General features: G+C 40.0%; 2 protein-coding genes across 16 annotated transcripts in view; one reads left to right on the top strand and one right to left on the bottom strand.

Annotated features, from left to right (window-relative positions):
- SUMF1 (sulfatase modifying factor 1) overlaps positions 1 to 21,675 on the bottom strand; it is a 636,667-nt gene that overhangs the window by 469,526 nt on the left and 145,466 nt on the right. Inside the window, exon 9 of one of the 12 annotated variants that reach the window (XM_016940333.4) lies at positions 8,853 to 9,384. The exons of the other annotated variants lie outside the window; for them this stretch is intronic. Within the exon in view, the coding sequence (XP_016795822.1) occupies positions 9,343 to 9,384 (42 nt within the window). The 3' untranslated portion in view covers positions 8,853 to 9,342. Of the gene's footprint in view, positions 1 to 8,852; positions 9,385 to 21,675 lie in introns of those variants that run through there. 12 annotated transcript variants of the gene reach the window in all.
- SETMAR (SET domain and mariner transposase fusion gene) lies at positions 1,179 to 15,158 on the top strand. 4 transcript variants are annotated; one of them, XM_009444777.3, is made up of 4 exons: positions 1,181 to 1,406; positions 10,789 to 11,120; positions 11,538 to 11,652; positions 14,105 to 15,158. In XM_009444777.3, the coding sequence occupies exons 1-4, from the start codon at positions 1,251 to 1,253 to the stop codon at positions 15,137 to 15,139; spliced, it is 1,638 nt and encodes a 545-aa protein (XP_009443052.1). In that variant the 5' UTR covers positions 1,181 to 1,250; the 3' UTR covers positions 15,140 to 15,158. The 4 variants fall into 4 exon arrangements, with proteins under 4 accessions (XP_016795815.1, XP_009443052.1, XP_054537361.1 ...); XM_016940326.3 differs by lacking the exon at positions 10,789 to 11,120 and having other exon boundaries at positions 1,179 to 1,406; XM_526121.7 differs by having other exon boundaries at positions 1,184 to 1,406; positions 10,789 to 11,652.

The raw sequence follows: 21,675 nt of genomic DNA on the forward strand, positions 1-21,675 counted from the left end.
ACAGGTCTCAATTTAGAAAGTTTATTTTCCCAAGCTTAAGAATGCGCCCCCAACATAGCCTCAGGCAGTCCTGATGACATGTGCCCAAGGTGGTCGGGATACAGCTTACTCTCACACATTTTAGGGAGACATAATACATCAATCAATACATGTAAGATTGGTTGGATCTGGAAAGGCAGACAACGAGAAGCGGGTGAGGGGTGGCTTCCAGGTCATAGGTAGATTTAAAGATTTTCTGATTGGCAACTGGTTATTATCTGAAGACCTAGAATCAATAGAAACGAATGTCGGGGTTGCAATAAGAGGTTGTGGATACCAAATTTGATCGTGGAGATGAAGCCTCCAAGAGGTAAATTTCAGAGAGAACAGATTGTAAATGTTTCTTATCAGACTTAAGGTGTGTGTTGATGTTGATGCTGGCTGGCTTTTCCTGAATTCCAAAAGGAAGAAGGGCATAATGAGGCATGTTGGACCCCCCTTCCCATCATGGCCTGAACCAGTTTCTCAGGTTAACCTTGGCAGAGAGGAGGGGTCCATTCAGATGGTTTGGAGGATTGGAATTTTATTTTTGGTTTACAGTTTCAAGGAGAAGCAGGACAATCATGTCAGAGAGCTTCAGTGAGGATGAAAATGCTCCACCGGATTCAGCAGTCTTGAGGCTATCAGAACCCTTTGGCAGGACAGGGCTTTGGAGGGGTGAGGGTAGAGGGATAGAGAGGAGGGAAAAGGACAGGCAAAGGGGCACGGATACCTCCATCAGGGAGTGAGCATGCCCCACACAAATTCCTTAAGGCACCCTGTGAGGCTATCGCCTTGGCACAAACCCTATCACATGTCAGTCAACTTCCCGGCAAGCCGCAGATCTTTAGAAACCTTGGTGTGCGTTTCCCCGCTCGGTATAGAACGCACTCCTGCCTCCACTCCACAAACGTGCAGTGAGCCCTCAAAAACCTGGACAAATGACCTCACCTCGAAAGCCCCCTCTTTGATGCTCCCAGGAAAAACTAAAGCACCTCACTTTGTTTCGTCCGTACCTTACATGGTTTTGTAATTATCTGTGGTGCCTCTGGCTGAAATCAAAACGGGAGCCAGACCCAAAAAGTCAAGGAAGGGAAGCGCCTTCCAGGCCGCTCCTGAGAAGAAACGAACTACAATTCCCACGAGGCGGTGGGTCCACGGGACCACAAGTCCCAGCATCCACCGCGCGGCCCAGGCCTGTCAGGGTAGTAGGCGTTGCGTGAGGCGGGTAAATGTTCGCGGAAGCGGCAAAGACGACACGGCCCTGTGGGATGGCGGAGTTTAAGGAGAAGCCTGAGGCCCCGACTGAGCAGCTGGATGTCGCGTGCGGCCAGGAAAACTTGCCGGTGGGCGCGTGGCCCCCGGGGGCCGCGCCGGCGCCCTTCCAGGTAGGGGCGGGGCCAGGCGGCGCGGGAGGCGGGCGCGCGGCTCCCCCACGTGGTCTCCTCAAGCCGCCTCGCTGGGACGGCCTCCCAGTCGTGACCTTTTGTCTTCTTTTACAGCACACCCGTTGGTGCGCGGGAATAGGTGTGCATGCCCCGGCCTGGGCCTTTTTCTGTTAACCCACGGCATCACCTTAGCAAGGGTGTTGTCCTTTTCAGTCCATTCCCTGAAGCGCAGAACCGGAGGCCTTGTGGGAACCTGGCTTTTTGTCCAGTCCTGTCCTCAGAACTCAAGGAGGCATCACGGGGGGAGTCATTTACCTCCCTGGCCTCAGGTGTCTCTCACAGGTAGGATAAGCCGTGGGGCCTATTAGTGGATCGCACCCGGTGTCGTGCATAAAAACAGCCCCTCGAGTCAGCCTTAGCTGTGGTCTCCCTCACGCTGGGGGCTCTTGGGCGAGTATAAATGAGCTGTGGCTACGCCTTAGAGTCTTCCAGCGTACAGTGGAACAGTACCTCTCTTTCGGAGTGCTTTGAAAATTGCAAGGAAAATACATTTTCTGGTTTGCTGTAAGAACTCAGTAAATGTTTGCTTCTATTAACTACCTCAAAGCCCTTTCTACTCTCTTTTTTCTTTTTGAGACTGAGTCTCGCTCTGTCGCCCAGGCTGGAGTGCACTGGCGCGATCTCGGCTCACCGCAACCTCCACCTCCCGGGTTCAAGCGATTCTCCTGCCTCAGCCTCCCGAGTAGCTGGGATTATAGGCATGTGCCACCACGCCCGGCTAATTTTTGTATTTTTAGTAGAGACACGGTTTCTCCATGTTGGTCAGGCTGGTCTCGAACTCCCAACCTCAGGTGATCCGCCCGCCTCGGCCTCCCAAAATGCTGGGATTACAGGCATGAGCCACGCTCCCAGCCTCTACTGACTTTCTTATCCCTCTGACCTTGGCCTGAGCGTTACCCAAGGAATAAGGAATGACCAAAGATTTTGAAGTGGAAAGAGCACTGGACGTGGAAGTTGGAGAGTATGGTTCAGAGCTTAGACATCTTAGCTACTTCCCAGAGCCTGAGTTTCTTCATCTGCAAAATGAAAATAATAATTTAAAAATGCATAGCCCCTTTAACATCCATTATCGACAATGAACCCTATCTGCCCTTTCTTTTTCCTAGGGGTTTTTGTGAGGATCAGATAAGATAATAGATTCAATAGCAGCTTTCAAAGATGTCAAGGAAAAGAATCAAACTCTAAAATATTTGAAGAGATTTATTCTGAGCCAAATATGAGTGACCATGGCCTGTGACACAGCCCTCAGGAGATGCTGAGAACATGTGTCCCAGGTGGTTAGGGCACAGCCTGGTTTTATACGTGTTTGGGAGAGAGGAGACGTCAATCAAATACATTTAACATGTACATGGGTTTGGTTCAGAAGGCGGGGCAACTCAAAGTGGTTGGGGGGGGGCTTCCAGACTATAGGTAGATTTTAATTTTTCTGGTTAACAATTGGTTGAGTTTGTCTGAAGACCTGGGATCAATAAAAATGTTTAGGTTAAGATAAAGGGGTTTTTTTTTGAGACGGAGCTTGACTCCATCACCCAGGCTAGAGTGTGGTGGTGCGATCAGCTCACTGCAACCTCCGCCTCCCAGGTTCAAGCGATTCTTCCACCTCAGCTTCCCGAGTAGCTGGAATTACAGGCGCCTACAAACACGCCCAGCTGATTTTTGTATTTTTAGTAGAGACAGGGTTTTACCATGTTGCCCAGGCTGGTCTCAAACTCCTGACCTCAAGTGATCCACCCACCTGGGCCTCCCAAAGTGCTGGGATTACAGACGTGAGCCACCGCACCCGGCCATGTAGAGACCCAAGTTTTAATTGTGGGGAGGAGACTCCCAGCTGACTTCAGAGGGAGCAGGTTGTAAAATGTTTCTTATCGAACTTAAAAAGGTGCCTCGGTCTTAGTTGATTATCTCCTTGTTGTGGAAAGAAAGAAAAAGAGGGGGAAAGGGGATTCTCTATAGAATGTGGATTTTTCCCACAAGAGACAACCCTCCAGGGCAATTTCAAGATATGGCAAGGAAATATATTTGGGGTTAAAATATTTTGATTTCTTCCCTTATTTGTTATGTAATGTTATGCCAGAGTCAGGTAGAAAGCAGACCATGCTATACAGGGTTAAAATTAAAACTCCTCTGATGAGACTTTATGGTTTGTAAGGCATGACTCCCCAGGTGCCTTAGGTAGGAATTTGGGCAAGATAAGAAAAAATCAGAGTTTAGTCCTCAAAGAGTAGAATAAGATATTAATGTCAGAAATTATTATTGTTCCCCAGACTACCTTTGGCAATTTATAGTTAATAATACAGTTAGCTGGCCCAATATTAAACAGTGGTCCCTGAAAACTTAGGACTAAGCATTGCTGAGTTCCTGGTCAAAAACACTGATTTAAAAAACCACTGTTCTAGTCCATTCTTAATTCAACAAATATTTATTGAGAGCTAAATATATGCAAGGTGGTGGGTTGGGCTGCAAAGAATACAACAAACAGAAAAACGCACTCTACCCTCAAGGTGTTTACAACTGTCACGATTAGCTTCAATATTCCTGCCGTGCGTGTGTGTGTGCGTGTGTGTGTGCGTTTGAGACTATTCTATAAATCTGTTTCCAATCTTGAGTCATATTTTTCTTTGCCATATCCAAGGACAATCTGTAAAACTATGTGCCCGACGTATTTTTTTAATTAACTCACTTTAAGCGTTAAATTATTTAAAAATAAATTATATAAGTATCTCCCTTAGAATCATTGTAATCATTAATGTCCATAAAATCATGAGGTTTTCTGTTTCTCAAAGTGTATATTAAAATAAATACATCTATTTTTAAAAGGGGAGAAAGGAGTGACAAGAGGAAGCTTTGTGATTGATTGTTACATCTACAGTTGGTGGGCATAAATGAAAATTGGGAGATTAAAACCCAGTCCCACAGTGTTCTAACTATCTCTGTAAATGCACAGCTCCCAATAAAGTTAGAGTTACAAAAATAAGACAGGATCCCTTCCTAAGAGAGCTTATTGTCTTTCTTACCAAGAAGATCAAACATGCTTGAAACATTTAAGTGACAAGCCTAAAAGTGCATTCAACTCGTTTTCTTCCATGTATTCATGGAACACAAAACCAGTCTTATAAAAGGTCAAAACAGCTTGCTTGCTCCAAACCCTGCCTTCACAGGCATATGCACACATAAGAATTAAGGCATGAAAAACTTTCAAGATAAAAATAACTTTGTGTCTGTTTTGCCTTTGGCTACTGTGTGAAAAGGCAAAAAGAAATTCAAATGTTCATATTGGAAACAAGCATATCATAATGTCATCAGTGTTGAAAGCCAAGTAGAAAATAAACTAATTGATTTTATTGAGCTAACAGTTGGATCTAACCATTTTTCAGGTCTCTGAAACCAGCTTCAAACATTATTTTTAGATCTCAACAGGCCTTGACAAGAATTATCTGGCTCACAGTCTTCTAATAGCTGCTTGGAGGAAAAACAAACTTATGAGGCTAGAGGCCAAGTACAAAGATTCTTGTAGCTGGGGTTTCAACACAACCAAAAAAGGAATGAAGATTTTCACAACACTTCTTTATAATTCAGAGGCCCAGGTTTTAAGCCTAGAATGTTATAGTATCATACTTCAGTTTCTGGGTCTTCAGTACAGAATGTGATTCAGAAAAGTCAAACTTCTCGTTAACAAGTATCAAGAGCTGCAATCTGGCAATCGAAAAATGCTTCTTGAGCACCTGCTGTGTGCCTTGTCCTATGGATAGGAACCCCACCCCCATCACCCTGCCACACTCGAAACCTCATAACCATGCTTTTCCCTGAGACACGTATCTGTTAGAAAGGTAAGACCTACACATTTAACACAATTAGAGAGCCCTACAATCTGTGTCATTTAGACCCTGAAGTTCATGCTATTAACAGTAAATGTAAGTCCAGTTCAGAGAAGAAATTGTTGCAGACAGGAATAGCCAAGACAAGAGTGTATTTTCTCTTAAGTTTTCTGTCAAAAAACTTGAAATCTTCACCCAGTGCTTCAAGGATCTGATTTCCAGTATATCATTTTGCCGTGATTGTTTTGCATTTATTCCTAGCTCTTGCATGAGTAATTCTGTGCTTTGATACATACGAAGAAAAAGTAAAACTTACATTGTAACAATGCAGGAAATTTAAAAAATCCCAGCCAGGCATGGTGGCTCACTCCCATAATCCCAACCCTTTTGGAGGCCAAGGCGGGAGAATCACTTGAAGTCAGGAGTTTAAGACCACCCTTAACAAAGGGCAACAAAGTGAGACCCCATCTCTACAAAAACATTTTATTTTAAATTAACCAGACATGGTGGTGCATGCCTGTAGTCCCACCTACTTGGGAGGCTGACCTTGAGCCCAGCAGTTGGAGCCTGCAGTGAGCTATGATCATGCCATTGCACTCCAGACTGGGCAGCAACGTCTTAAAAAAAAAAAAATCCCATTCTCCATGTCCTTTATACTTTTCTGACTGTTTCTAAATCCCAGTAAGTGCATATTGCAGACAGTAAGGTAATACTTGATAACTGAAAGAAGTCTGGTCTGGATCAGCTCTTAGCTTTTCTCCACTCAAATGGAGAAGTAATGGAGGAAAGGTATACAGTCCAATGGCTTCCTAGACAATTTTGGTTTGAATATGTTTGAACCTGGAAAGTTTAACTCCAGAACTTATTTTCTTCACTACCCTACTATGCACTACCTGCAAAATTTTTATTGAACACGTACATGCTAATCCCTAGAGTAAGCTTTTTAAGCCAGTTCTGTCATGTTTTCTTTCACAGAAACCTATGAAATAAATAAGATGTTTAGTAATGTAAAGTAATTTGCCAGAAACATATGTTGTTTTAAATATAACATCTAAAAGTAATATCTAGAAGAATTGAAAGAAGCCAATATTTTTATAAAGTGCCTGACATGGAGTACAGCATTATTTCATTAAAATTTCATGATAGCCACCCCAAATGTGGGTATTATCCTTGTCTTATAGCTACTAATCTGAAGCCTAGCCAGTCACTTGTCCAGAATCACAATGCTAATAAGAGCCTGGCTGTGGTTTGTGTCTCCTTTAGAGCATTCCATGTTCTGCACTAGGAAGCTCTCCACTGCTTCCTCACAGTTCAAGACCATAGTCACAGAGTTTTCCTGCCTGGTCTCCTGCATACTTTGCTCTAGTCTAACCTCCTAATTGAAGACATCTTTGTTCATTGACCATTTACACCTTTGACTTGTCTATGAAAAGAGTCAAACTCTGCAAAATATTTGAAGAGATTTATTCTGAGCCAAATATGAGTGAGCATGGACCATGACACAGCCATCAGGAGATCCTGAGAACATGTATCCGAAGTGGTTGGGATATGGCTTAGTTTTATACATTTTAGGGAGACATGAGACAACAGTCAAATACATGTAAAACGTACATTGGTTCAGTCCAGAAAGACAGGACAGTTGGAAGCGGAGGCTTCCAGTTTCTAATTAACAGTTTGCTTGAAGGAATTGTTATTGTCTAAAAACTTAGGAATGCCTTGGGTAAGATAAAGGGTTGTGGAGACCAGGGGTTTATTATCATGCAGGTGAAGCCTCCAGGTAGCAGGCTTCAGAGAGAATAGGTTGTAAATGTTTTTTATCAGACTTAAAGAGTCTGTTCTATCAGTAATTCCAAAAGGGAAGAGGGTATAATGAGGCATGTCTGACCCCTGACCCCTTCCCATCATGACCTGAACTAGTTTTTCAGGTTAGCTTTGGAATGCCCTTGCTGAGAGGAGGGGTCCCTTCAGATGATCAGGGGACTTAGAATTTTATTTTTGGTTAACAGAGTACATTTTCCAGCCATTTCCTGAAACCATTCTCAGCTTCTACCGAGGGTGTATCAGTCAGGACTCATGTGTTTGCAAGAAACATAACACAAACTGGCTCCAACAAAAAAGGGAAGGAATTGCCTCAAATCAGAAAAGTCCAAGTGGTAACTATAGGCATGTCTGGACCCAGTAACTCTAAAAGTATTGTCAGATACTTCTTCCCACCACCTTCCCCCTTCACACCCCTGCTTCCCATTTCTGTGGTAGGCTACACACTCAGTAGGCCTCATCTACGTGGCAGAACTTGGAAATGCCAGGCAAACACTACAGTTGAATAATTCTAGTAGAAAGAGAATGCTTCTTCCCTAATTGTTTCAGCAGAAGTCTGGCTTAGGTCATATCAGCTGACTCCCAGTTTGTAACCCACTTTACATTAGCTTTCAGATACAATTATACTTCAGATACAATTATTATTTAACTATGGGGAAACAGTCTGAGAAATGCATCATTAGACAATTTCGTCATTATGCAAAAGTCATAGAGTGCACAGTACTTACAGAAACCTAGATGGTATAGCCTACTACACACTTAGGCAATATGATAATGCCCTATCACTCCTAGGCTACAAACCTGCACAGAATGTTGCTACACTGAATACTGTAGATACTTGTAACGCAGTGGTGTTTGTGTATCTAAACATAGAAAACATACAGTAAAAATACTGTATTCTAATCTTACAGGACTACCATTGTATATGCATATATGTGGTCTGACCAAAAAGTCATTATGCAGCACATGACTACTCGAAGTTTAACCGCGTGGCATGTAAATATTTGAATAGAATGTTAGGACAATGACCTCACATTATTTCTGAAAATAATAAATAGCTTTTCAATATGTAAATACCTGAAAAAATGGGTAATTACATAATCAGATGTTAGACTAAAGTTTTCAAAAGATTATTCTTGAGTGTAGTCATTTTTTAAGTCATTATCATCTGAAATGATATTTTATTGACCTTTTATGGAGGAGAAATGGAAACTTGAAGACAAAATGACTCAAAGCAATTATTGGTATCAGGATCAGTGATTATATCCATCAAGGGGAAAAAATTTATTTAAACAGGAAATTTTCCCAGAAGTCTCTGTTTTCTTTTGGAAGATATCTGCAGTTCATTCGGAATTAGCTACTGTCTATAAGTCCCTGAAGGATTATAGCTTGTGCAGCAAGTTTAATTGCAGAATTTTAAAAAATATATCATGAGATTCTTCAAAATCTTTTTAAATTTGTAAGTAAAAATAACGAAATAAAACTGTTTTTCACCTGCTTTCCTGATTAGAAAACTGCAGTAAGTCAGACGTGATTTTAAAAGAAGTTATCCATGTCAAAAAAAAAACTTTAGCGTTTAGTGATTTATATAGTACCTTAAAAATATGTGCACCTTTAATGACAAATCAACTTAAAAGTTTAACATGAAAAGTTTAACAAAGAGATCTTCATTTTACAAGTACTTTTTAAAATGTCTCAGTAACCATTTACATTTGAACACTGAACCTTTAAAAAGCTGAAAGTAGATTCTCTATAAAACAGCAGTCGTTGAGTTTGACTGATAGAGCATCATTTTCTAACCTATCCTTTATCCATTTAGGATATTCCTGCTAAGCTAAAGCTGTAAGAAACAACACAAACAAAAGCTATTTCCTCTCTCCACCCCCAAAAGACTTTTTAAGCAGAATGTTAGCCTTCTCCCACAGGTCCTCCCACTGGTTGTCCTGCTCATCTTTCACAAGAGGATGTCAATCCTCCCCAGCTCAGAGTTTTTTTTAGTATAGGGTTTTGCACTTAACTACATAGCTCCACCCGAGGCCTCCACAGGGAGTATAACTATCTGCTGTTCAATACCTTTCTAAAGCCTGGCCTGGAGACAAAATATTAATGGAGGATTGACTGGAAGACGTGGTGCAAACATTCCTCCAGGTGCTTTAAAATCTATCCCCAATGAAAGGCCGTGCAACTGGTTCCTTGCAGAAGGGCTCTTACCCGACTGTGCTGTTGTGGGATCCCAGCAGCCTTTACTGGGGACCGGAATAAAAAACAGCCCATGAAACTGCTTCCTGGAAAAGAATGGTTTAGAAGAACACATTGGTGGAATTCCTTCCTGGTATCAGTACTGAAAAAAGTCAGTGCCACTTCTGAACAATGAGATTATTCCTTACAGGCAGGGCAAGCTATGTATCTAATCATATATCCTTCTCTGAATTGGCAGCTCTCAGGCAGAGCCAAATATCCAGTCTACTTCTACCACATACTGTGTGTCTAAGCTCACTAGACCTGTTTGTTCTATTTCCCTTTCACCTTACTCTCCTTACTTGTTCATTTATCTTACCTGTTTGTAAGTCTCATTAAATCCTTTTAGGAATAAAGCAGGTATAAAATGGATTGAGTTCTATGTAAGCAAGAATTACTATATACATAAAAAAATCTGCTGGGTTCATGAGAGATACTTGAATCTGAAATCAGTTTGAAAATATGCTTCACGATGCTAATGAGGATCTAACCAGAGATCAGGCTTCACATAGAGTTTAGATTGAGGATTGTCTTCTTTTTATATAACATTTTACAAATGTAATGTTTTGAAAATACAGGTACATTTAAATGACAGATTTTTTTCATATTCCTTTCTTATTTAATTAGAATTTCTTTACAAGTGTATATCTTTAATAAATTTAAATATCTAGTAATATCTATTTAAGAAATAGCATTTTGGAATTCTGTGTGCAATTGACTTGTCATCTATGACTTTCTTATCCCCAACCAGTATTTGAGGTAACCCACAATTAAAATACATATATGCATGTATATTATCAGGTAAAGGTAAAAGAGATCAAAAGCTAAGGATAAAATGCCTAACTGTACTCAGACACTAAATTCAGCACTGAGTTTTCTGACATCCAAAGATAAGAGGGAAACAAAAGAAGTTACAAAGCTTTCTATTTCTGATAAGAGAAAAAAATAGTACTTTTCTTATTGTCCTTATACATACATAATAATACATATATATGTCCTTATGTGTACCTATATATAACATACTATTATATACATTAAGTATTATAATGCCCAACTCATCCTTATACATACCTAAAATAAAACCACAAATTCTAAAAATTAATCTTAGCTGGACATGGTGGTTCCCACTTGTAGCTGTAGCAGCTAAGGAAGCTGAGGCAGGAGAATCGCTTGAGCCCAGGTTACAGTGAACTGTGATCACAGCACTGCACTCCAGCCTGTGCAACAGAGCAAGACCCTGTCTCTTAAAAAACAAAACAAAACAAAACAAAAAAACTTGTTTTATTGGAGAGAGATCTTTTTGGACAATATCTTAGTACGCTGTGTTTTGACAGTTTTGTCCTGTTTTTATATATGTTAGAATTAGAATGGGTCCCAGTCAGAAGCTACTTGGAATATATAGGAAATATATGACATGCCGTGCTGACTTACAGTGTGTATATTTTTTACAGTACACTCCTGATCATGTAGTTGGACCTGGAGCAGACATTGATCCCACTCAAATAACCTTTCCCGGATGCATTTGTGTCAAAACTCCCTGCCTCCCTGGCACTTGCTCCTGTCTCCGCCATGGAGAGAACTATGATGATAACTCATGCCTTAGAGATATAGGATCTGGAGGAAAGTATGCAGAGCCTGTTTTTGAATGCAATGTGCTGTGCCGATGCAGTGACCACTGCAGAAACAGAGTGGTCCAGAAAGGTCTACAGTTCCACTTCCAAGTGTTCAAGACGCATAAAAAAGGCTGGGGACTTCGTACCTTGGAATTTATACCGAAAGGAAGGTTTGTCTGTGAATATGCTGGTGAGGTTTTAGGATTCTCTGAAGTTCAGAGAAGAATTCACTTACAAACAAAATCCGACTCCAATTACATTATAGCCATCAGGGAACATGTTTATAATGGGCAGGTAATGGAAACATTTGTTGACCCTACTTATATAGGAAATATTGGAAGATTCCTTAATCATTCTTGTGAGCCAAACCTTTTGATGATTCCTGTCCGAATTGACTCAATGGTACCTAAGTTGGCACTTTTTGCAGCCAAAGATATTGTGCCAGAAGAAGAACTCTCTTATGATTATTCAGGAAGATATCTCAATCTAACAGTCAGTGAAGACAAAGAAAGGCTAGATCATGGGAAACTAAGGAAACCTTGTTACTGTGGTGCCAAATCATGTACTGCTTTCCTGCCTTTTGACAGTTCTCTGTACTGCCCCGTAGAAAAGTCGAACATCAGTTGTGGACATGAGAAGGAACCCAGCATGTGTGGCTCAGCCCCTTCTGTGTTCCCCTCCTGCAAGCGATTGACCCTTGAGGTGAGTCTGTTCAGTGATAAGCAGCTTGCCCCTCCCTATAGTGGAAGACAGTGGTTGGCTAGCTTTACCTCTGCCTAGTTACATAAGTTTAACTCAGGAATGTGGCAGAGACTGCAAGCTGTCCATCAGTATCCTTTCCCCTTTCTGTAATAGAATTCTCCACTTAACAAAAGTACATGACTACCCAGAATACTCACTTTCCTAGTTAGATTTGTCTTAGTGACTGTTCTAGTTAATAGGATATAAGCAAAAATGACAAGTCCTTAAATGGAGATATCCTGCCCTTCACCTCCTCTTTCTTCCTGCTGGCTGGAATGTATACATGATGACTGGAACTGGAGCAGTCATCCTAGACCCCAGGATGACCCTGGGAAAGGAAGCCATTGCATAGAAAAATCAACAAGGTTAAAAGGAGTCTAGGTGTCTGGTACTGTAGAACATCCTGTCAGTCGTGATCTGACACCTTTGTACTTTCAGGTGAGAAATAGTCTCTCCCTTGCTTAAGTCACTGTTATTGTAAGTTTTCTAGCACTAACATCGAACCTAATAATGATCCAAGAAACCCTTGTGGCTGCATACCTAAACCCTGCTTGCCAACCAATTTTAACAGTAATAAAGCTGACTTTTTGATTTCTGTCTGACTCCTGCGTCCTACTTAATTGTTTCTAAGCATGGATCAAGGAAAAAGGCATTATTAACTATCACCTGCTAAAACCCTAATAAGTACTACCAGTAGTGAAAAATATAACTATGAAAATGACTTACATGTTGTAACCAAAAGTCAGAAAAAGAGACACATTGTAAATTTTTCATTATATACTTGGCTGTACTCCAAATCTTGTGAAGTTATGCTTCAAAACTTCAAACAGCCTCACTTCATGTATAAATAACAGAAAAATAACCCTGTCCACACCACAGAAGGAGACGGGAGTTTTATGATCCCGTTTAAACTTCTAGAGCAGCAAACATCTCTAACTACCTTCCTTAAAGCAGGGATGTTGCAAAAATACAGTTACTGTGGAGGTTTATCAGACATTTTGAAAGCTAAAATAATTACTAGAGCCCCTATGATATTATTAAGTAATTTAATTTCTTCTCTAGTACATTTAAACCCTACCACTAGGAGGCCCTGCACTTTCAACATTATAGGAATCCATGTTATATATAACACTATTCCTCTGTAATATAAGTACATTGTACACTTTAAATGAGTGAAATATACAGCGTGTGAATTATATCTCAGTAAAGCTAGGTCGTTTTTAAGTATCTTAGGGTTTATAATGTTCATATAACATTACATGGAATGGTTCCCTGTGAACAAATGGTACTAGAGTACACATAAAATGCCCCAAATTACAAATACATAGTATCAAAAATTTTCCTCCAAATTAATCATTTCTCCATGCCAACTATCCTCTATTACTTCAATGCCTCTGAAGCAGTCCTGCTTTTTATAAGGCAGCTTGTATCCCTCACTCCAAAATGTGCTTTTTCTTGCTCACAAGCTCACCTAATAACTGAGCTGCTTCAGACGCAATATGGAAATGGTCAGAAGGAAAATGATTGGCTCACCATTTGATTCTGCAGATACTCTTTTCTATGTCCTTTTGCCTTTCTATATTGAACAGCAGAGATATTCCCAGAGGACAATCTTCCATTCAGAGACAAGGACACAAACAGCCCCCTCCAACTCAGTGCCTCTGCCAGAGACAACTGACTGAATATGGACCCCTGGAAATTTTTTGTCCTCAGGCACTAGTTTATTATATAGCACTTAATCCTAGAAACCAGATTCCTAAGGTAAGAGTCAAAGAGTCTTTATTCCAAGTCTTTTCTAAGCAGCAAGTTAACTGCATTTGTTTGCTTCATTGCCATATTTTTGAGAATGTTCACACTTCTTTTGAGAGAAAACATTTAAAAATATACTTCCACTTGACTATTATCCCATGATAAAATAACATTTTTATAAATTATAAGATTCAAATTTTAAAAGATGGGGCTGGGTGCAGTGGCTCACACCTGTAATCTCAGCACTTTGGGAGGCCGAGGCAGGCAGAACACTTGAGCTCGGGAGTTTGAGACCACCCTGGCCAACATGGTGAAACCCCATCTCTACTAAAAATACAAAAATTAGTTAGATGTGGTGGCACATGTCTGTAGTCCCAGCTACTCAGGAGGCTGAGGCACGAGAATCGCTTGAGCCCAGGAGGCAGAGGTTGCAGTGAGCCAAGACTGTACCACTGCACTCCAGCTTGGGTGACAGAGGGAGACTCTGTCTCGAAAAAAAAAAAAAAAAAAAAAAGTAGTTACAGTTTTTGCATTGTTGGAATTTGGTATTTGATATTGGAATACATTCTTAAATAAATGTGGTCATGTTATACATCATTTTAATGAGCATTTCTTTATGTTTTTTTGCTAATGACATCTTACTTGCTGTTTATGTTTATTTTAGACTATGAAAATGATGTTAGACAAAAAGCAAATTCGAGCAATTTTCTTATTCGAGTTCAAAATGGGTCGTAAAGCAGCAGAAACAACTCGCAACATCAACAATGCATTTGGCCCAGGAACTGCTAACGAACGTACAGTGCAGTGGTGGTTCAAGAAGTTTTGCAAAGGAGATGAGAGCCTTGAAGATGAGGAGCGTAGTGGCCGGCCATCAGAAGTTGACAACGACCAGTTGAGAGCAATCATCGAAGCTGATCCCCTTACAACTACACGAGAAGTTGCCGAAGAACTCAATGTCAACCATTCTACGGTCGTTCGGCATTTGAAGCAAATTGGAAAGGTGAAAAAGCTCGATAAGTGGGTGCCTCATGAGCTGACTGAAAATCAAAAAAATCGTCGTTTTGAAGTGTCATCTTCTCTTATTCTACGCAACCACAACGAACCATTTCTCGATCGGATTGTGACGTGTGATGAAAAGTGGATTTTATATGACAACCGGCGACGATCAGCTCAGTGGTTGGATCAAGAAGAAGCTCCAAAGCACTTCCCAAAGCCAATCTTGCACCCAAAAAAGGTCATGGTCACTATTTGGTGGTCTGCTGCTGGTCTGATCCACTACAGCTTTCTGAATCCCGGTGAAACCATTACATCTGAGAAGTATGCTCAGGAAATCGATGAGATGAACCAAAAACTGCAACGCCTGCAGCTGGCATTGGTCAACAGAAAGGGCCCAATTCTTCTCCACGACAATGCCCGACCGCATGTTGCACAACCCACACTTCAAAAGTTGAATGAATTGGGCTATGAAGTTTTGCCTCATCCACCGTATTCACCTGACCTCTTGCCAACCAACTACCACGTCTTCAAGCATCTCAACAACTTTTTGCAGGGAAAACGCTTCCACAACCAGCAGGATGCAGAAAATGCTTTCCGAGAGTTCGTCGAATCCCAAAGCACGGATTTTTACACTACAGGAATAAACCAACTTATTTCTCGTTGGCAAAAATGTGTTGATTGTAATGGTTCCTATTTTGATTAATAAAAATGCGTTGAGCTTAGTTATAATGATTTAAAATTCACAGTCCAAAACCGCAATTAGTTTTGCACCAGCCCAATATCTTCATAGATTGAAATATAAATTAAAATTGCATTTGAATTAGATTCCACGGACTTTATTAAGAATGTAGAAATGTGGCCTGGCATGGTGGCTTACAACTGTAATCCCAGCACTTTGGGAGGCCCAGGCGGGCAGATCACTTGAGTCCAATTGTTCAGGACCAGCCTGGGCAACATAGTGAGACCCTGACTCTAATAAAATAATTTTTTAAAAAAAGATTAGAAACATGTACCTTGAAAAACATTTTGGCCCAAGAATAATAACGGTCACACTTGAAGAACAAAGCTTTTCTTTAAAAAAATTTTCCTTTAATTTTCAAATTACTATTCACAAAATAGCAGTGGCTGTTAGATTTTGTTCTTGGCCAAATGGAAAATTTTGCCCTAATTAAAATGTAGTCACTCTCCAGTGTGTTACCGCTGAACAAATCACTGAACCTTTCCAAGTCAAAGTTTCCTTAGTTGGGAAGATTGAGTTAACACATGCAAAGGGGTTAGAGCAATGCCTGAGTATATAGAAAGTATTCAATAAATGTAAATTATTAGTCTTGAGAACTGTCTGTAGGATGTGACCCAAAGTTCTCCCTTCTATTCAGGTGTAATTAGGATATAATGTCCTTCAATGGCAGACTTAAAGGGGGAAAAAGTCACTAAGAGGTGACCAGAAGGGTTAGAGCTGAGCAAGAGAGTTTCCTGCCCTGAGCCCTGCATTTTAGAGTGCCTAGGGTTACATACATACACACACACACACGAGTTAAAGAAGACATGGATACCATAACCAGACACATGAGTTAAAGAAGACATGGATACCATAACCAAAGACATTACTAGGAAAGAAAACTAATACCAATATCCCTTTTGAATATAGAGGCAAAAAAAAAAAAAAGTACTAGCAAATGAAATCCAGCAAGATATCAAAAGAATTATACACTGTGATCAATTGGGATTTATCCCAGGAAAGCAAGATTGGTTTAACATACGAAAATCAGTAAATCCAGTATATTAATGGGATAATTCACAAAAAATAAATACATAATCATTTCCGTAGACACAAAGCATTTGACAACCTCCAGTAGCCTTTCATGATAAAAGCAGTGAACAGACTAGAAGTAAACAGGAACTTCTTCAACCTGAGAAAGGATATCTATGAAGACCCACAGCTAACATCATACATAATGATGAAAGACTGAAAGCTCTTATCCTAAGATATGGAACAAGAAAATGATCTCCAAGCTCACCACTTCTATTCAGCATTGTACTGGAGGTTCTAGCCAGGACAATTAGGCAGGTAAGAACTTAAAACTCAGGGCCGGGTTCAGTGGCTCATGCCTGTAATCCCAGCACTTTGGGAGGCCAAAGCAGACAGATACCTGGGGTCAGGAGTTCAAGACCAGCCTGGCCAATATGGCAAAACCCTGTCCATACTAAAACTACAAAAATAAGCTGGGCATAGGGCACACACCTGTAATCCCAGCTACTCCTGAGGCTGAGGCAGGAGAATCATTGGAACCTGGGAGGCGGAGGTTTACCGCGAGCTGAGATCACATCACTGCACTCCAGTCCAGGTGACAGAGTGAGACTGCCTCTCAAAAAAACACAAAAAAAAGTCTTAATAAGACAAATGACCCAATTTAAACATGGGCAAAAGGTCTGAATAGACATCAAAAATAAACATGAATGTGAAAATGTGCTCAACATCATTTGTCATCAGGGAATTGCAATTTAAAACTATAAGTTATCTCTTAGCACCCACTAGGATGGTAGAAAGCGAAAACACTAAAAATGCCAAAAGATGGCAAGGATGTGGAGCAACAGGAACTCTTCATTGTTCATTGAAATGTGACATGGTACAGCCTCTTTAGAAGACAGTTTGGTGGGCTCTTAAAGAGCTAGGCATAGCCTTAGCATTGATCCAGCAATCATGCTCCTGTTACCAAAATGACGGGGTTCAGTCCTGCTGCTCACCACACAGAATGTCAATCACTGAGACAATGAATGTTGCCACGAAAGAAGTATTTCATTGGGTGCTGCAGCCAAGGAGAATGGGAGATAAAGTCTCAAATCCCTGACCAACTACAACTGGGGAGGCTTACATAGTGAGGGAAGGAATTAAGGGGGGTAAAGAAGCAATTATGATGAATGAGGGGGTCTGGCATCTTATTTCGATGTGGTGATCTGGTGAGTTTAAGTCCCTTGCCTGAGGTTCGGTTTCCTAAGGGAGGAACTCAGATGAGAGAAATGTAAATTTCAAGTTTGAAGACCTGAAGGGTCAATTTCCATGTGTGTTCCAAAACTTTTAAATGTCATTTCTATGGGACAGTTGGAACAGTTTCACTTCTAGGTATTTACTGATTTGAAAACTTGTCCTCATAAAAACAGCACACACGTGTTCATAACAAGGTTATAATTGGTTAAAACTTGAAGCAACACACATTTCTTCAATAAGTGAATGGATAAACAAACTGGTACATCCATATGATGGAATACTATTGAACAATAAAGAAATGAGCTATCGAGCCACAGAAAGTCCTGTATGAACCTTAAATGCATACTGTTAAGTGAGAGAAGTCATTCTGAACAGGCTGCATACTATGTGAGTCCAACTATATGACACTCTGGAAAAGACAAAACAATAGAGAATAAAAATGTCAGTGGTTGCCAGAGTTTGAGGGGAGGGAGGAATGAATAGGTGAAGCACAGGAGTTTTTTAGGGCAATGAAACAATTCTGTATGATACTGTGATGGTGTATACATGACATTGTGTATTTGTGAAAACATATAGAACTTTACTGCACAAAGGGTCAAAATTTTATGTAAACAATTTTAATCATTTAAGAAGTCAGGGAATCACAGGAATGCAGACTGTGACAAGAGAACATAACTATTAGTACAAATGTAGGAAACAAACTCAAAAGAGTAAGGGTGAAAGGTGCTGATCTAAGTAACTTTGGAAATTACTGGAGTTTGTAAGACTAAAGGCAAAAGGAACTGCAAGTAAGCAGTTCCTAGTTGACACAAGTTGTTTCCCATGGGGGTTATAGGGAAGTTTAAACATTCCCTCTGGAGGTTTGATAATTAAGTCTGCTGAAATGAACTGACAATAAACAGATTAAGAAGAGAAAGACCATTTTAATTACATACATGCAAATGGAAGCCTCAGAAAAATATGAGACTCACAGGAGGAGGCAGATGGTTGAAGGTTTCATAGCATAAAATGAATAGGGGCTTGAAGGGGAGGTGATGACAAGTTATGAGAGGAAAAGGAGAGGAACTGCATGGTGAACAAAGATTGTCTTATGTAAATAAAGTCTCTCAGGTCATAAAAGTTGTTTAGGAGTTTTTTATTGCTGCTGAAGAATAGGCAATAGCCTGTTTTGGTGTGGTGACAACTTTTAATCTCCTCTGGTGATAAATCTTTCCTGGTTGTTTGATGAAATTCCTAGGGAGGAGTCTCAACACAAATGTATTCCTTTTGGAAGAACTTCCCTCAGTCAGAGAAGGGAACTTCAGGAGAGCCCCTCCCTGCACTTATGGGAGTAGGGTGAGAAACAAGAGAAAGCCAGACAGGCCTCCATGGGGGCAGCTTCTAAGGCCTTTCAATTTCCTTTAATTCTAAGTGCTCAGCATGTTAAAGGACCATACGTTGGGGTATCATTTTCTGAGCCTTAACAGGATATAATTCTGATATTAACAACTCTGCTATTGCCTTACATGTATACTGGAATTAAACAAATTGATGGCAGATCGGGGGAGCCAGGTTTCTCACTGTTGGATTGGGAATTTACATTTAAGCAAAGGAAGGATGATCCATGTGGTAATGGATCAATTGGAGACATCAGCATGAACTCACATTTAGCTTAATATAGATACAGAAGGTTACATATAGAAATATTTCTAGATTACAGTTAGTATATTACAGTTAGTATGCACACATATATTTCCTTTCTCTGTCAGCTCAGACAGCCTAGAAGCAATGATGCTCCAGTAGCAAGGAGCACATTTAGCACCCAGATCTTGATTTTTATACCATTCTCCAACAACAAAAAAACAGGGCTCTTTGGAGAAATGGCTAATTCTGCTACTAAAGAAGGAAATCAACAAGCTGAGACTGGAGCATCTTATAGTGCCAGAAAGTAAGGAAATGCTAAAAAAAAAAAAAAAAAAAAAAAAAAAAAAAGAAAGAAACCTACATTGATGGGGGTGTCAAAGGAGTATAGAAACAAATTGTAAAAGCTCCCAGTGACCAAATCTGGAATAATTTGAGCAAGATAATAAATAAAGTAGTACTGGATTATAAAACAAAATATAAAAATCTGAGTCCATACTGATATAAATAAATGGTTGAATCAATAAATAAATGGGGTAAAGACAAATCTAACTTTGCATAAGAATTCTAAATAACTTATGTAGCTATTTCTGCCCACGAAAAGGGGGACCATAAATTCCTACTCCTTTAGTGTAAGCTATACATAGTGACTTCCTCCCAAAGAGTGTAGAATGGAAAGTTGAGGGTGGAGGAAAGGGAGGGGAGCAGAGTAACTTTACTCTGGGGAAACTTGACAAATGACCTCAGCTAGGTGATCAAGGTCAATATGAACAGTCATAAATCATGTTGGTAGTATATGCCATTGACAGGATGTGATAAAGATGGTACATTAACTCTGTGGTCTTGCTCCCCAAACCCATAACCCAAGACTAATCATGAGGAAAAGAATCAGATAAATTTAAATACAGGGTCATCTACAAAATACTTGAACATTATTCCTCAAGGTCTTGGAAAACAAGAAAAGTCTAAGAAATTGTCACAACCAAGAGGAGTCAAAGAAGACATGATATGTAACTGTAATGTGGTGTCCTGGATGAGATACTAGAACCAAAACAGACAGGTAAAACTAAAAATCTGAATCAACTATGGTCTTTAGTTAATGATGTATCAATATTGGTTCTTAATTGTAACAAATGTATCATAATGTAATGATATGTATAATATCATATGTATGTATCAATACATAATAATATATATTGATATGTATAATAATGTAATATAAATGTACCATAACTAATGTTAGTAATAGGGGAAACTGGCTATGGGATATATAGGACCTTTCTGTATTATCTTCTCAATTTTTATGAAAATCTAAAACTATTCCATGAAAGTCTACGGTAAATGAAAATGTGCCAATGCCAGAAATGGTGGTGCATGCCTGCATGCCTTCAGTCCAAGCTACTTAGGGGTCTGAGGCAGGAGGATCCCTTGAGCCTAGGAGCTCAAGGCTGCAGTGAGCTATGATCCTACCACTGCACTTCAGCCTGGGTGAAAGAGGGAGACCTGCCTATAAAAAAAAAAAAAAGAAAGAAAGAAAAAAGACAGACAATTATAAGCATTGACAAGGATGTGGAGAAAGTGGAAGCCTCATATATTGGTTGGTTGGTTGCAAAATTGTGCAACTACTCTGTAAAGCAGTTTGGCAGTTTCTCAAAGCTCACATACAATTACCACATGTCCCAGTAACTCCCCTGGCATGGATCCAATAGAATTGAAAACATGTCCACAAAAAGTGTATGCACATCCAGCCTGGATGACACAGCAAGATGCTGTCTTAAAAAAAAGTACGCACAAATGTTCATATAGCATTATTCATAACAACAAAAAAGTGGACACAACCCAAATATTCATTAGCCGATGAATGAATAAACAAAATATAGTATCCATACAATGAAATATTATTTAGCCATAAAAGTATGCACAAATATTCATATAACGTTATTCATAATAGCAAAAAAAAGTAGGCACAACCCAAATATCCATTAGCTGATGGATGGATGAATAAACAACATGTAGTATCCATGCAATGGAATATTGTTTGGTCATAATATTATTTGGCCATTCCATAAAAAGGAATGAAATACCAAAAAATGCCCTGATATGGATGACCCTTGAAAACATTATGTTAAGTGACAGAAACCGGACACAACAGGTCACATTTGTGGTATTCTGTTTACATGAACTATCTGGAATAGGCAACTCCATACAGATACAAAGTAGATTAGTGGTTGCCAGGGCCGGGAGCAGGAAGGAGTATAGGGATTGACTGCTAACACTAACAAGTACATGGTTTCTTTTGGGGGTAATGCAACATTCTAGAATTAGTTGTGATGGTTGCACAACTTGTGACTACACTAAAAAGCACTTTAATTAGGTGGATTTTATGGTATGTGAATTGTATCTCCTTAAAGATATTATAAGAAAAAGAAGAAAAGGAAGGAAGAGGAGAAAGAGAAGGAGGAGCAGCAGAAGAATGAGGAGGAGGACAACAACCACCTGCTACCTCTGGTTTGGAAACTGGTAACTTGTGACTGAACATTTGTTTCTGGGAAGAATGCTTTAGGCCCCAGGAAAATGCTACTTCACTTACTTTCTGTCCTCAAAAACAAAACATAACTGTGCCTAATGCTCTG

Source organism: Pan troglodytes, chromosome 2, assembly GCF_028858775.2.
Source record: "Pan troglodytes isolate AG18354 chromosome 2, NHGRI_mPanTro3-v2.0_pri, whole genome shotgun sequence".
Taxonomy (NCBI): Eukaryota; Metazoa; Chordata; class Mammalia; order Primates; family Hominidae; genus Pan; species Pan troglodytes.

Bases quoted from the DNA above. Each gene is read 5' to 3' on its own strand.
- SETMAR (XM_526121.7), top strand. From the start codon at position 1,251: ATGTTCGCGGAAGCGGCAAAGACGACACGGCCCTGTGGGATGGCGGAG. The intron at 1,407-10,788 runs GTAGGGGCGGGG...TATTTTTTACAG, and splicing joins CCGCGCCGGCGCCCTTCCAG to TACACTCCTGATCATGTAGT. The intron at 11,653-14,104 runs GTGAGTCTGTTC...TGTTTATTTTAG, and splicing joins GCAAGCGATTGACCCTTGAG to ACTATGAAAATGATGTTAGA.